Below are 16,642 nucleotides of genomic sequence, written 5' to 3' on the forward strand. Positions count from 1 at the left end.
TTTAGGCCCTGGAATTAATTAAATTTGAGAAAATAAGATTGAGAAGATATTGCACATGAGATCTAGATTTTCTGAATGTGCAGGTATATCTGCAAGAGGAAGGATACCATCAATGAAGCTATAAAGAAATAGCCTAGATAAGCGTCACTAAACAATTGAGAGTATTTGAATAAAACTAACAGCACTCTAAAAGTCATCAATTCACAAATGTGTGATTCAAAACTTATCTTTCTGTATATTTATGCAAAAATAACACTTGAAGTAAAGCCAGAAAAGTTAACAGAATAGAAATTTATTCCAAGTTTGATTGGTGAGATATAGGTGTTGTTGATAAACCTAGACATCATAGGAAATGATGGAACATTTTGTAACACTTGAAATTCAAGCAAAGGTTTACAGAAATCAGGTACAAAGTACCCTTTAGGCACTTCAGGAATATTAAAAATGAGTTAAATATTCTTCATAACAGAACAGAGGCATTAAGGTAGACATGGATCGATTCAAATACAGTAAAGGCATCATTCAATCAATGGAACTTTTATCATAACCTATAAAGAAAGAAAAAACAATTTATGTCAGAAGCATTTAATCCAAAAGTCAAACAATAAGATTTTCTGATAGAAAGCTTCTAATATTCAAGACACTGCAACAGTTCCAAATAAAGTTTTACTTTAATATGCAAAACTTTAAAGTTTTATTTTAATATGCAGTATCATTTGGGTGTTGAAATACTAGTTTTTGCTTCAATATAATTGCTACTCCTTGTTGAAACTGATAAATGCATATATTAATTAATTATTAATTAACTAATATTAATAGATTACATTCTTTTTAAAAGAAGCTATCTAAAATGAAAACTGAACTTAGAGGCAGAATATTAGTTTTGACTAATAAGGCTGAGAGCCTAGCTAATTTCAAATCTTTTGTTGACATTTCCGTACTTCCAAATCAAGTTATTTGGCAAGATAAAATTCACCATAACAAATATGACAAAAGATCATTGCTTCATCGTGTAAGGTTTCTCTTTGCAAGGTACAGTATGATCGCTGACTTTTATGAACTATTTAAATTTTAAATAGGAAATAAATCTACACCCCCAAACCTGAGTCATCACCCAAATTCATTCCATGTCTGATTTGAAAACACTAACACTTTGTATGAAGGGAGGAAAAAACAGATAATTAAAAGCATAACATCTCTCATTAGCTTGTTTCTAACAGAGCAAATGATAGATATTTGGGGAAATCAGAGTTCTGGAAGTAAAAAGCAAAGAAGCTTTCTAAACTGAACTGGTTATAACAGAAATTAGATTCATGGTTTGGTATAATGCTTTCTATAATCATATGTGTGGGCCAAACTTCACCAATCCACACACTAAACCATTTCTGCTCAAATGATCAATATTATGCAGCCCCCAGATTCCCCACAGAAGTACTCCCTAACTTCTGGACCTGAAAAACCTGCTCAAATCCCATACAGTGCACTTAAAGTCCAAGTGGTATGGCTGCATTTCTCTTGTGTTTCGTATTTAAAATGCAAATAAAATGAATATTGTAGTCTTGCCAGTACCAATGAAGAAAAGTACTTGTGAATTAATAACTTATGATGGCTTTAGAAAGGGGAGTGATTTGCCTGTTTGGCTTACAATAATTAGTATAATTACATTGGGTTGTCTGATTTTTGAAGTTCTCTTTGATAACTCTGTAGATAGTAAAAGTCTTCTATGTCAATATGAAGTTTAGAATTCAGTTTACACAGATATTGCCAATAATAAAAAAGGACCCATACTATTAATCGTTTTCAATAATGTAAAAGAAAATATCCATTATTTTTCATATAAAAATATTAAGGAAGAATCAAAGAAAAATTAAATATGAAAAAAATGACCATAACTAAATTCTCTACGTGGAAATCTCTTTTATTGTGGCTATGAAACAGGTACAAAATAATATTTTGGTTGAGACCATGAGCTGCACATCAATCTCAGTTTATATTATACAGTCACTATGTTCATACAGCACATGATATTAGGATAATCTTTCAACAGATCTAAAGAGAAACTGTTCTATATGTTGACCAGAATGCCAATTCCAGTTCCAATTAGTCCTTTCCTTGGCTTTCTATAATTAATCTTCTATAACTTTACTAGACTATTATCCAATCTCTTTTAATCAGTGACCAACCCAATTCCAGTTTCTAAGTCTGATGAACTGCAGTCAAACTCTAGAAGCTGAGTCTGAAAAACTAAGTCTTTTCTCTTACACAATAATGTTAGGAAAAAAAAGTTTTATGATTATATTTTTTTCAGCAGTGAGTTGGTTTCATCTTATGCAATAACTATCCTAACTTGGCAAAATTATTGCTTTGAGGTCCCAGTTTATGTTGTCATCTCATATATGCTGCACACATACACTAAAGTAATCACAAAACTATATAATAATAATGATGGAACAGGGAGAACAATATTCACTCCTTGACCAAAAAGATATACATATAGTAAAAAACAAGAAGAATAAAATGGCATTTACCTAGCTAATGTACTGCCATAGAAAAAGACGTAATTGTTAAGGCCAGTGTTCCTTCAGATACAGGATTGTGTCACTTTTTAACTGTGGTCCAAAGAGCGGGTTCAACTGAGCCAGAATGGCAATTAGCCAGCTGCAAAATAAAAGCAGATTTATTGAAGAATTGGCTAATAAGGAATGTTGACAAGGCAGAAATAGAATAAATCTAGCATCTACACAAATACTAATAGAACTATAGTTTCAAAAGAAAAGGACTATAATAGTCTTAGGATTTCCTTAGAAGTCCAGGATATATTTCTTAGAAAATGCTTTTTTTCATTTCAAGGAATGGATAACCCTATCAATTATCCTTTTGTTTTATACTTTTCTGAAAAGGGATAAAATGTTATATAATACAAAACTAAAGATATATCACGTTTAACATCCCAATAACTTTCCCCTACCAAATTCCCAAGTTTTAGATTTCGAATTATGTTTTTGTAGCCAAATGACTTCATCGCACATGCATGGAAAAAACTGCTCAAGTACAAGGAAAAGTACAAGAAAAAAAAGGGAGGGGGAGTAGTCTTCCCTCCTTTGGTCCTGAAAACAGGCAATAAAGTATCCCAAGCAGCCACAGGAATGCTGAGGGGAAAAAATGGAAAAGGAGAACATCAGAGGAATTTGTACCATGGAGAAGGGCAAAGTTGGCAAGAGGACTATAAACTGCAATATTTTGTTGCAGACCTCTTTAGTTTCTTCTAATGAAATACAGTTCTGTTTTAGCATCATAGCAGTTGCATATATGTAAGACCTGTGTATACATATTAATATGAACTATAAGTTATCTTGTATTTTGTTTTCTCTAAGTAAATGTGTACTGCTTTGAGAATACGTATTTACTTCCCTTTAGAGAATTTTTTTGCTGAAAATGGGAAAAAATGAAGAGAGTTTGGGATGATTACAAAGATTTGTTAATGGGAAGAAGGAAACTGATGTGTAATATGAGAAGGTGGTAATTATCACGTCTATGCCTGCTACAAAGATGATCAGAGTTTGCTTCTTTAGATGTCTTTCTTTTTTGTTATTTACTTTTTATTTTACCTTTTTTATAGTTCTATGTTTCTGTAGTTTTTTTAAAAAAAACTTTGTAAAATCTTCCTTTAATAAAAAAATATTTTTTTAAAAAACATAAAAGTTAATTATTTTTATCATACATCTCTTGCAAAGAAAAAGCTTATACTCACATATTTTAATAATGTTATGCAAAATTGCTCTTAAGAGCTTTGGAAATCACAGCAGTATATTACAATATACATGACCTTCCTTCTCAAAGCAATGGTCACATTAACCAAACATGTCATAGTTAAGACACAAACATTTTTCACAATGGAAAACAGAGAGGAAAATGCAGCACATTTGTGTTTGAATCACTCAATTTAACAATTCAGATTTGAAAATGGACTTTAAAATCTTTAAACTGTAGAGAATTACTGCTGAACTAATGTTCAGTATACAAAACACTTTGTGAACACAATGGCACATCTAGCTGCTATTTCTAGAATGCTTTTGAAGGAGGAGAAACAGCAAAGCAGCTTTGTAATGGGAGCTGCTATAAATGCAGAGAGCTTTGGCAGTCATGGAAAATTCCACACAAACCTGGATGCTTGGACCAGAAAATAAAATACTGATCAGATGGGGGATAAAACAACAGCATCCACAGACACGATACAAGATTAACTCTTTAGATTTTGTTAATCAATTTCCCCCTCTAATTTTCGATACATGTTAAATGGTAAACAAAAATGAGTATAAACCTTTAAAACAAAATATAGGTCCTTAAGAGTCATTAGCATTTTACTTATTTTACTGCTACCTGTACAAGACAGTCAACAGGGACTCCAGGATAGACAGCTGCATTACAGATATCTTTACCAACATCAAATTAGTAGGGCCTTCTAGTAGCACAATATTATATGTGATCCTTTCTAGGAAAAAAACTCATTATTTTCTTATCTTTTTCCCATATAATGTGTAAGTACCACTGCAAATATTTACTTATGGCTGCCTAAGTCAGTATTTCTATCAATTTATATTTCAAAAAATTGAAACGGTCCTTCAGAAGTTGTTGATAAAGTATTTTCTACAGGGTATGGTCTCTGCTCTTACCGATATTTATTTCCTATCGTGCAGCAACAAAAAGCTTGGAATGCGTTCTGTGGTCTATACTTAGTTCACAAGCAAACAGAGGGATTTAGTTCCTGGCCACAGTTAATTATAATTCCTCATTCCAACCAACTGTGGAATGTACTCTTTGAAACTAACAGAGATTCTATGACAAAAATGTAGGAAATGTTTCCAAAAATTGGATTATTTTGAAAAAGAAAATGCATTCCTAGCTTACAAAAGTGAATGGGGTTGGGGTGGGAGACTGAATAAATATAAACAGACTCTTTTTGTTGTACTGAATACTGGGTTTTTACAAAGAAGACTAGTATTACTCAAGACTTTTGGAAAAGCATATGCACAAAAACACAAATATACTGCACAATGCACCTAATATGAATTCCCCATTGAAATACCATGGCTAATAAACAGTTTTCTATGTTATTCAGGGGCAAGTTACCCATTTTCCAAATTACCCTGGATTTCTCACAGCCCTTTTGGACAAGAGTTTAATGACTGCAACAGCCACTACATATCGGTTTATATTCTAGTGCATGGGTGTGAAATTGCTGGCCTGTGGGCCACATGCATCACAACGAAACCGCATACACCCCATTGCCGGCAATGGGGAAAAAGCTCCGATATGGAAACAGTGACCATCCTAGATAAAGCCAAGTCCAAAAATTTTTTTAGAAGCCTGGTACTCTGACAAATTAACCATCAATAGACACATAAACATAAAGAATATCTATATACTGTGCAAAAGAAATCATAAGCCAAAAAGGGAATACAAAATCCCAAACACCTCCCCACTAGCAATCAGCACCCAAATAAGCACAGATCAACTCCAAGATTAACATCAGACCAACAATCTAATAAACAATACTGCAATCAAGGAACTCTCAAGCCAACAGTAAACAGCCCAACCAAAGAAACTCTAAGACTGCCCCCACCAACACTGACAGGGCGAACCACTAGAACAGACATGTCAAACTCACGATGTCACATGACGTCGTGCGACGTATCGGAGCTTTTTCCCCATTGCCGGCAATGGGGTGTATGCGGTTTCGTTGTGATGCATGTGGCCCACAGGCCAGCAATTTCACACCCCTGCACTAGAATATAAACCGACAGCAAATAGCACCCCATACTAGCACTGATGATGTTACCTAGTTTGGGTAATAAAACGTCTGCAAGAAAACAACCAAGCTCAGAGAGCACCAGGGACCCTTTAAGAGTTAGTTTAAAATCTTCTGACCGTGGAGGACAATATAAATTGAAAAACAGTTTTAGTCACTGGACATAAGAAAAACTGATTCACGCAGCAAATAGAGCAATTCCAGACAATGTCAGTACTGTCTTTTGCAGATTTCATGTGAGGTCACTTCAGCATATTCCAATTGTCTTTTATTGCCCAGGCAGGGTATAAAGAAAAAAGGAAGAACTCATTGTGTCAGTTAAGGCTTTGTTTCCATTAAAAAATAGTTTTACCAGTCTCAAAAATCAGTTGCTGGAATATTGCACATAAAGTAAAAGCAAGAATTTGTTATGAATATCTGATTTGTTATTCTGATGTAAAAGAGAAGTCCTAAAGACAAATATCAGGAGGAGGTAAAGTTGAGCCCTTGACAGCAAAATAGCTGCTTAACATTTCACTCGTCCATCTATTGCAAGGATAAGTTTTGAAATAATTAGTTATAACTGCAACAATAGAGACCCCATTAGTACAGTAACAGTGACATTCAAAGCTGTTGTTTGAATACTGCATTTTTCATTGGAAGCACAAACATTAGGATTATTAAGTTAAGAAAAGTCATGCATTCATTATGAACTATAGTTAGCATGCAGAAATACTGGGAAAGGGGAAATCTGCTACAATCATCTTCTAATGCTATCTGCTAAAACTGAATAACATAATGGGCAATTAGATAGAAAGTGAGCTTAACTATGCAGCTGGCAAGCTGAAGCAGGAAATGCAGTTAGAAAGACATAAAATTATTGCATGACCATTACATTTCAACTCTCAAGCAGCTCTTCACCATAAGCTTTATACTAAGATATTTTTACATGCTTTATTAATAATAGAATAACCAAAGAAGATTTAAACTGAGCATCTCATCCCTTACAATCACTTGCTAGGAAGAACTTCCACTCACAGCTGTGCTGCAATTCTTCAATTCACACAACTTAAATAAACATATATACACTGAGATGCTATTTATGTTAAGATGATTAAGTGTAACATGGTTGTTTAGAAGTAGCGGGAAAATTAAAAGAAATGAATGTGATTATGAACAGTCAAGGATAATAACTATCCTTTTATTCTCTGATAAAATAAAAATGCTAATTAAAAAGTTCTTGAAAGTATACTAGTAAGTTATTATCAAATGATAGAATTACATGCAACATTCTCCATGGCACTAGAAATTAGGCTTCCAGTCACACAATCCTGTTCTATACTCCAAGACACTATTTGGTTTCCTCTACACCAGTCTTCCCAGTCTGCTGGCTTTGAGATCTGGTTTCTGAGCATTTGGAGAGTTGTACTCCAAAATACATCTGGAACATGCCAGGTTGGGCAAGGATGTTCTCTATTGTGAATGAGCAATCATTACTTTGCAGAAATTCATAATCATATTTCAAGCCAATGAAGTACCAGAGCTTCCCCTGCTTTCATAAACTGTGGGAAACTATCTGAAATTATATTTGTGCAAGTGAGCTGTAACCATCATAAATATACCATGTTAAATGATATGTGTTTAATAAAGATACCTCTACTTCAAACATAACATCTGCTTCCAATTCAGCTGGACTCCAGTGTCTGCATGAGCAAATCGGGGTTGGTAGCAATGAATTACATAGCAGGTCTTTATCCCTGCGCTGCTTTCCTCTGAGAAAATTTTTGGTCTCCCCAAGCTGGCCAAGCTTTGGCTTTCCTGATTGCTTCCCAAGTATTAAGTCCAACACTACTTAGTATTTTGGGGATCAGCGAAGATCAGCTAGTGCTCCCATCTGCTTATGACGACTTCTATTTGTAAAATTATAAAGTATAAAATTAATGTATAGAACACACGGATAAAATGGGGAAAAACAGGTGATGTGGGAAAAAAGAGAAGAGCTTTAATCTGAAAAATCTCAGAAAAACCTCCTTTTTTACTATTAAAGTCTTAGTTATATTTGTTAATTGTCTTTAATAATAGTTGTTTATGCCTCTTTTAAATATTTGTTGTGGTTTGCTGCCTAGAGTCTCATTTGTGAGATGGGCAGCTATATACATTTGCTAAATAAATACAATAAATACATTACTTCCTTGGCCAAGTAACCCATTCTGCAGAATCGCTATATAATAGAGTATTGCTTTGTAGATCTTGAAATTTCTCAACAGATAACACAATTACCATATGCTGAAAAATTCTGCTCAAAGCTCTTGGCACTGAGATGTTTTAGGTCAGTGATGGCGAACCTTTTAGAGACCAAGTGCCCAAACTGCAACCCAAAACCCACTTATCGCCAGGTGGGACGTGGCCCACTGGGTGAGCGTGGCTGTGGTGGTCATGGCAGACTGGGTGGGTGTGGCCAAAATGGGCATGGTCACCTTGATGTTGCTTGTAGGGACGCCTGTGGGGGGCAGGCAGGGGGAGATCCAGGGGGTCTCTGGCAGGTGGAGCGGTGGGCAGGAGGCTTGTCCTGCAGGGTTAAGCGAGGCAAGGCAGGGCAGGTGTGCCATTGCTGCAGGGCAAGGTGAGGCAGGGGCTGGGGCAGCTGCTGCCTGACACCATCGGCCCTCGCACACAGAGGCCAGCGAGTGCAGGGGGCCAACGGTGTCCATCAGCAGCCACAGCCCGCCGGCTCCTCAACCTGCACACTCTGAGTCTCTGCAGCCCGCCGCCACAGTTCAGAGAAGCCGCCTCTGAGCTGGACAGCTGGCCGACAGCTGAGGAAGCAATGCAGTGGGTCGTGCCTAGTAGGTGCTAGTGATGACATACAAAGCCCTATATGGCATGGGCCCGGATTACCTACGGGAGCACCTACTGCCAGCGTCAACACCCCTCCATCAGCGTCAACACCCCTCCTCAGGGTGCCACCGGTCAGAGAATGCCGGCTGGTGACCCCCAGGGGGAGAGCATTCTCGGTGGGTGCGCCAATCCTTTGGAACTGCTTGCCAGCCGAAATCCGGATGGCCCCCGACCTTCGCACCTTCCAGCGTGATTTAAAAACCTATCTATTCCAGCAAGCCGGCCTGGCCTGATAGATTTGTTGTATTATCACAAGGCATAGGTTTTATTATTGCTTTATTGTATACTTACTTTGCTCTGTACACCGCCCTGAGTCCTCGGGGAGAAGGGCGGTATATAAAACAAACAAACAAACAAACAAACAAATAAATAAATAAAAGAAGAGCATGCAAAGCCAGGAGGGACGGGACAGGACGGGGAGGGAAACCAGCTATGCCAGATGCATCCGGCCACGTGGGACCTCGGGCGGCTGGTTGAAGAGGGACGGTTACCATCTCTGGGACATGGCGCGTGTGCCTGCAAAGAGGGCTCTGAGTGCCGCCTCTGGCATACGTGCCATAGGTTCTCCACCACTGTTTTAGGTGAAAGGTTATACATGGTTGAATATAAAATGTTCCATTCATAGCATTTTGAAGTTTTATTTTAAATAGAAACAAGCTGCTGCCTGTCAATATCAATAATATCAGCTGAAAATATCTATAGTCTGAGTCACCATGGAAGGCTGCAAGGGGTGGGTAACTAACAAAAATGCCTTGTGATAATACAACACACACCGTGATTTATGTACTTGCATGCAATATTGGAATCAAAGTATGAATAGTGAGAGAGTTGTGCCATGATGCATGTTTTATCATTTTGCTATCATTGTAGTTTCAAGCAGATGCTTGTGCTCACTATAATATATACTGTCAAATTGCCGGCCCACGGGCCGGATGCGTCATGCCAAAACCGTGCCCACCCCATTGCCGGCAATGGAAAAAAAGTTGTGATACGTCATGTCACGTGGCGAGTTTGATACCCCTGATACCTTTTTTCATTCAGGGACCTTCTTGGTTCACCACTTACTACAGTCAAGTTCAAATAACAGACCTGGCTCCAGATGTTTTTGATGAGGGGTAGGGTAACTGAATACTCTCATTAACATATTAGGCACTGCCATTGTTGCAGATAAGTAATTTTGGGGGGGAATTAAATGGGGATGGCTGGTCATTTCACCCTCATACAAAGTTACTCCATATTGTCATTCTACCAGCTCAAGAATGCAACAGCTCCTTCCTTCCAATGGATAAGCCACTGGGTAAATTCACTTGCAAGCAGGAAGGGAGACTGACAATCACAGGAATCTCTATGTTCAACTGGTAGGTGCTAAAAGGAAGAAGGAAAGATATTAGCTTTGGTGACTATCAAGGTATGTGGGTGTAAGCTATGCTGAATTCACACTTATCTTCTGAAACTTACATTTCCAATCATGTTTCCAAGTTTATTAACCTCTAATTTATGCCTGACACAATCTCTCAACACTGTGAAAAATTCTTTCCAAAGTTTTATGGATGGCTGTATCCAAAATATTATCTGATAGATTGGAAGCCAAGAACTTAGGATAATATAACTTCCTTATTTTACTAATACGCTAGCCTAAAAGAATTTTTTTTATAAAAATAAAAAATACATATACTATAGGTGTATGTTGTGTGAATATGGATGTAAGTAGGTCTGAAAATCTCCTAACTACATCAAAGATGGGGGGGCTACGATCCTTCAAACATTAATCTACAATTGTTAAGAGCCGATGATAAGGAATACAGGGACTTTCATTCAATGCAACATTAAACCAAAGAGAAATCACGATGCAGAGCATTTTTAAAAGTCATCAGGGTCAAAGCTTCATATTTATGAGCCTTTGGGTTTGTTGAACCATAAATAAGTACAACATGCGTACAAAAAACAAGTTACGTAGCACTTCTACTTCCTAGGCCACTTCAAGATACAGTAAGTTAAATCTTGTTTAGGAATAAACAATGTGACTCACAGTTTATAAAGACAAGATGAAGGGCAATGCTTAGAGAAAACTTGCTATACACAATGATATTTCAGACTGGTAGCTTGTTTGTCTGTTTTCATTATCACAGTATTCAGGAATATTATTTCTGCAACTATTCAGAGAATTTAAAGAATAGCAGAAGATATAGCTTATTAAAATGCACAGATTGTTGCAAAGTATTTAACACCACAAAACTAAAACACACTTAGCCTTGATTCCTGTACAGAATCCTACTAAAATAGTTTAACTTAATAAAAATAATAAGTAGAAACAATACTAAAGTAGGAAATATTAATAGATGAACAAGTTACATGGATAAATATATATTTCCCACCAATGTTATGCTGTCTTTTTATGACTAAAACACTGAATGACAAAAAATACATGTCTAAACACTTACAGATCAATCCTATATGTCATGTACGTATTTTCTTGTATTATCCATTATGATGCAAGTCTTCCCATTCCACAATCAAGACACTAAACTCAAAATATGTTGCAGTTACAGCACAGTTTTTTACCACATATGGAATGAAACATTAATACTTACAATAGGTAGCAGCACACAGCAGTTATCACCAGCATTGTATTAATAACACTGTGGAAAAAAGAAAGATGGCTAATAAAAATGGGTGTTGTATTTACAAACTGATGTTAGAAAAAAAGGGAAAAAGGTATTTTTCTAATCTTATTATACACAAGTTAGAGATACTGATATAATCATTAAATAATATTTTTCCAAAGTGTTCCAAAATGTTAAAATAGTTAGGGTACCGTAGGTTAAATCAGGTTATTGTAGAATAAGTCAGTACTATATTCATAGTGCAGAGTAAACAAACCCATGTTTACGGTAAATTTACAGTAAGAGTGAATCATTAGGATACAGCCAACTTGTATGAAATGTAAAATGAAAGTGTAAAGCTTTTCTTTCCAAACTTTCTAATCCAGATCATTGGGACAGAATGGGAAATCTGTTCCACCAGTAGTTTCCATTCTGCTGCCAGGAACTTTTAGATCCACAACTCAATCTTTCAGCCACCATTACAAATTTGGGATTCATCTCTACTCCTTATTCTCATTTTTTTTTAAAAAAAGTACCTTTCATATATGCATAGTAACCATGAGAAGCTAAAGGCATCCATAGCCTATGGCTGATAAATTCTCAGGAACAATAGAAGGTAGATATATTTATCAGAGTTAGCTGCCTAACCTTTCCAACTAGAGTAAAGTAAGTTACAAAAAATAAAATAAAATACTGTTCATTCATATAAGAAATAATATATATATATACATTTTAAAACCATGCATTATTCAGACATTATCATATATAAACTTGTAAGCCACCCTGAGTCTTCGGAGAAGGGCGGGATATAAATGGAATTAAAATTAAATTAATAATCCCAGTGTCTACAAATGTCTTGCAGTTTTACAATATTTCAGAAGTGCCTTCTCATTGCCTGTTTTCTAGGGCTGAGAGAGAGTGACTGGCCAAAGGCCACCCAGCTGGCTTTGTGATTAAGATGAGACTAGAGCTTATGGTTTCCCAGTTTCTAGCCTGATGTCTTTTCCACTGCACCAAACTGGCTTTGGCTGTTGTTCCATTAGTGTTAGTAAATCAGACAAAAAAAAATATCAAAGCTCCAATGACATAAAAAAGACTGCTTGTAAAGCCTAATGAATAAGACTTTGTTCAGAATAGAGGGCATCAAAATATGTCCAGAGAACCACCATTCATTTGGTCATTCTTTTCCCAGACTCATGAAGCTTATGCAAATATTATTCGACTTGGACCTAAAAAAACATTTTTCTAAATAGGAGACATTGCAAAATCAGTATTTTCATTATAGGCCATAAATTATTTATGCAGTTTTAAGGGGAAGCTATTCTTACCACAAAGATCGGAACCAACAAGCTCATTGCTATTTGTGGGTTTTAACACAAGGAATTTAGTACTCTCTATATAAAGGCACCATAGCAATGGTAAGAACAATGTTTTCAGGGGAAAAAATTCGGTTCAAATTATACTCCCTACGAGGAAATGAAAATGAAATTTTGTAGATTTTCCATAAATAAAAGACCAGGGAGCCACTAGTATGGCTAGTTATCCTTGCTTTCCTTTTTAAAAAAATATATATTTATCTTACTATTTTTGCCAAGCATGTATACAATCATCATCCTCACATTGAATTATATTACAGTTAGAACAGATGATAGTTGACTCAGCTAGATAACTTAATTTCTATTCAAGACAAAAAGGAAACACTGTACACTGAACTAATTATTTTAATCTGTTAAGTATGATGAATGTTTTCAGGCGAATTTTATGAAGGTCAGGGCACTGATAGAGAAGTAGTTACAGAAATACGGCCATTTTGGAAATGTATATATGTTCTCTGCCAAAAAGAGAATATTATAAAGCAGATTTCCCCAATGTTTCACAGAAATGGAGTGTCCGTGTGCTGCTCATGCGAGTGAGGATACACGTGTGTGCTCGCCGGCTGTTTCCACGGCCCAGTTGCAAACCCCTCATGGTCCAATAGTGGGCCGTGGCCCACAGGTTGGGGACCCCTGATATAAAGAACGGTTGTTGGAATTGGGTATGTCTAGTTTAATGAAAAGAAGGAGTAGGGGTGACATGATAGCAGTCTTCCACTATTTAAGTGGTTGCCACAAAGAAGAGGGAGTCAAGCTATTCTCCAAAGCATCCGAAGGCAGGACAAGAAGCAACGGATGGAAACTAACCAAAGAGAGAAGCAACCTAGAACTAAGAAGAAACTTCCTGACAATTAATCAGTGGAACAACTTGCCTCCAGAAGTTGTGGGTGCTCCAACACTGGAAGTTTTTAAAAAGAAATTGGATAACCATTTATCTGAAATGGTATATGATTTCCTGCCTGAGCAGGGGATTGGACTAGAAGACCTTCAAGGTCTCTTTCAACTGTTATTCTGTTATACTTTGGATCATTTTCTTAAATTCATTGTATTATCTATTAATAAAATCTAGTCACACATAGAATTGATATGTTTATTAAAAGTGATCACAATTTAGCATACAAAGAATCCTGTTCTACAAATTCAAGGAAATAAAAAGCCGCTTAAGAACAATGTAACTAAATCCAATGCAACATATGAAGTGCAATTAAATAATCCCAAGACTTTCCTGTACCCCACAGACCAGCTCAGATATTCCTTGGAGAAGGCAAATCAGGAAATTTACTCATCCCTTACTCAAACATCATTTTGAGAAGTACATCGGGTGTCCTTCAGAAACTGCAACTGGGTTAGAAGTATGCAATGCTATATTGTTTGATCTACACAACATTTCTGAATTGAAGTTATTGCAAAAGACCCAAATAGTTTTGGGACAGAATACCTCCGAACCTGTTCCTTTGAGAACTGACAAGGAGATCTTGCTCCAAATGCTATCTTCTTTTGAAGTCCAGTTGTAGAAATAGTAGTGTCTTCTTATCCAAAACAGCCTAATTTTGAAACTTCCTTTCTCAGAAGTCTGCCTTCTATTGGCAAAATTGCTTCCTAATTTGCACATCTATTTTGCTCTACAGCAAATGGTGCTCCTTTTCCGCTTAATTGTAGGGAGCAGCAATCTCTTACCTTCAAGATCCTTTGAACTACAACCTCTTCTGATACTACTACCAACAAAAACCACCACCACCACCACCACCTCTTGGAGAGTATCACGAGAATTAAGAGTTCAAATCATCTAGGCACCGTTCAGTTTCCTTTTTTTTCTTCCATTCCTTCCCTCCACCTCCACTTAGCAACTTAATAAAAAAGCGCTTTATAGATTTCAAAATAAAAATAAGCAAAAAACGTAAAGTAACAATCACACTTCGACTTCGTATCGGTGCTGTAAAAGTAACGAACAACAACGACAACAATAATAATAATAATAAAGGGAAGTTACCTAAAACGCCATTAATACTCCATTATTAGTGTTAACAGAAGTAATCTTATTTTAACTGGGGTTAAATTAATCTTATTTTAACTGGGGTTTTATTTATACAGGGAGAAGTTTATTTTTTTTTAAACTTGTTTTTAACTTTTGTATTTTGGTTTTTAATTACCCTGTAAACCAGGGGTCTTCAAACTTGGCCCTTTTATGACTTGTGGACTTCAACTCCCAGAATTCCTCAGCCAGCAAAGCTGGCTGAGGAATTCTGGGAGTTGAAGTCCACAAGTCATAAAAGGGCCAAGTTTGAAGACCCCCTGCTGTAAACCGCCCTGAGTCCTTCGGGAAAGGGCGGTATATAAATGTAATAAAATAAAAACAAAATAAACAGAAGTAGGCTATGACAGAACGAACTGGAACATTTGTCTCATGCCCCTTGGAGTAGGAACAGGAACTTAAATAAAAAAAGCTGTCTGAAAAAAAATAAACCGTCACAAGAGGCTGGCAGGGTTGCCCCCCCCCCCCTTTTACCGGCCTGCCTCCCTGGAAGGTGATGTTCCAAGGCAGGGGTCTTCAAACTCGGCCCTTTTATGACTCATGGACTTCAACTCCCAGAATTCCTCAGCCAGCGTATGCTGGCTGAGGAATTCTGGGAGTTGAAGTCCATGAGTCATAAAAGGGCCGAGTTTGAAGACCCCTGTTCCAAGGAATGGCCTCGCGACACACAGGAAACCCCCCCCCCAAGCCCAAGTGGTTCCGCCGGGATGGTTGGGTGCCCTCGGAGGGGGAGGTGTATCATGATTAAGAGGCGACCCTCAAACACCAACCCGGGAAGGCGCCGGAGGCGGCCTGCCGCCATTGGGCCAAGGAGTTAAAGAGAGAAGGCAGCTGCGTGGCGGGGGGGTTCTCCGAGCGAGAGAAACACTCAACCGTTCCTTGCGTCGCAGCCCGCGACAAGCAGGCAACCAGGCCAAAAGCGGGGGAGGGGAGGGCCGGGTCTTCGCCTCGCCTTCCTTCTCTCCACGGCGCGCCCGACGTCTTTTGTCTCGGTCACTTACCCTCGGTTAGGGCCCTTGGGAACCAAACACGGCAAAACTCCCCCGATCACCCCCCAGAAAACGCTCATGACGATGATGGGCACTAGCAGGCCGCCGTACGCCATAGCTGCCACCGACTCCGGCTCTGAAGCAAAGCTACGGCCGAGAGGCACACCAACCCACCCACGTTTTGGTAGCCACGCCTGCCTCGGCGTCCTGGCCAATCAGAGCAGCAGTAGGGCGGGTCTGCGGAAGCGCGTCCTTTCGCGCCTCATTGGATAGGGTTCCCAGGCAGGGACCGGGGTGTCTCTCGTGAAGAGCGCGGCTTTCTGGTCTGGGTGCTCAAGCTTGTTGCGTAGCGAGGTCGTTAGGCCAAACGCAGGACCCTCTTTCCTCGAACAACCCCGGTGGCCTGCAACTCGCCGCCTAACTTTGTGGCTCGCCTTACGCTCACCAGCCTCCCATGTCGTCACGGCTGTATTATTTAGAATAGGAAAAGAGCTGGAAGGGACCTTGGAGGTCTTCTAGTCCAGTCTCCTGCCCAAGCAGGAGAACCTATATCAGGGGTAGGCAACCTCGGCTCTTTTATGACTCATGGACTTCAACTCCCAGAATAGCTGGCTCAGGAATTCTGGGAGTTGAAGTCCATGAGTCATAAAAAGAGCCAAGGTTGCCTACCCCTGGTCTAGTCTCTTCTTAAAAATCTCGTGTGATGGAGCACCCACGATTTTTAGAGGCAAGCTGTTCCACTCGTTGTCTCGTCCTTCCATCTGGTGCTTCGGTGAACCTGGCCCACCTCTGCCTTGTGGCAGCCCCTTAGGATACTGGAACACTATCACACGCTATCTTGAGGTTTTACACATTTCGCAGCAAACTACTTAACTTTCGAAAATTAAGCTTTCTTTCTCTCCCTCATGTAAGAGTTGAACGCTACTTTTGTTTGTAAAGACTACTTCCAATTTTCCTTT

At 38.2% G+C, this 16,642-nt stretch overlaps 1 protein-coding gene across 1 annotated transcript; it reads right to left on the reverse strand.

Annotated features, from left to right (window-relative positions):
- Positions 1–271: 271 nt before the first annotated feature.
- Positions 272–15,856, reverse strand: ATP6V0E1 (ATPase H+ transporting V0 subunit e1). Its single transcript, XM_083357043.1, has 4 exons — positions 15,696–15,856; positions 11,278–11,325; positions 2,529–2,658; positions 272–548 (listed from the first exon to the last, which is right to left on the reverse strand). Exons 1-3 carry the CDS (start codon positions 15,797–15,799, stop codon positions 2,565–2,567), a joined length of 246 nt encoding a protein of 81 aa, XP_083213169.1. The 5' UTR covers positions 15,800–15,856; the 3' UTR covers positions 272–548; positions 2,529–2,564.
- Between the last annotated feature and the right edge of the window lie 786 nt (positions 15,857–16,642).

The sequence above is a fragment of the Vipera ursinii genome, assembly GCF_947247035.1.
Source record: "Vipera ursinii genome assembly, chromosome: 2".
NCBI classification, from domain to species: domain Eukaryota; kingdom Metazoa; phylum Chordata; class Lepidosauria; order Squamata; family Viperidae; genus Vipera; species Vipera ursinii.

Coding starts and splice junctions, on each gene's coding strand:
- ATP6V0E1 (XM_083357043.1), bottom strand. CDS start 15,799: ATGGCGTACGGCGGCCTGCTAGTGCCCATCATCGTCATGAGCGTTTTC. Junction 11,326..15,695: donor CCCAAGGGCCCTAACCGAGG/GTAAGTGACCGA, acceptor TTTTTTCCACAG/TGTTATTAATACAATGCTGG. Junction 2,659..11,277: donor GCTGTGTGCTGCTACCTATT/GTAAGTATTAAT, acceptor TTTATTTTGCAG/CTGGCTAATTGCCATTCTGG.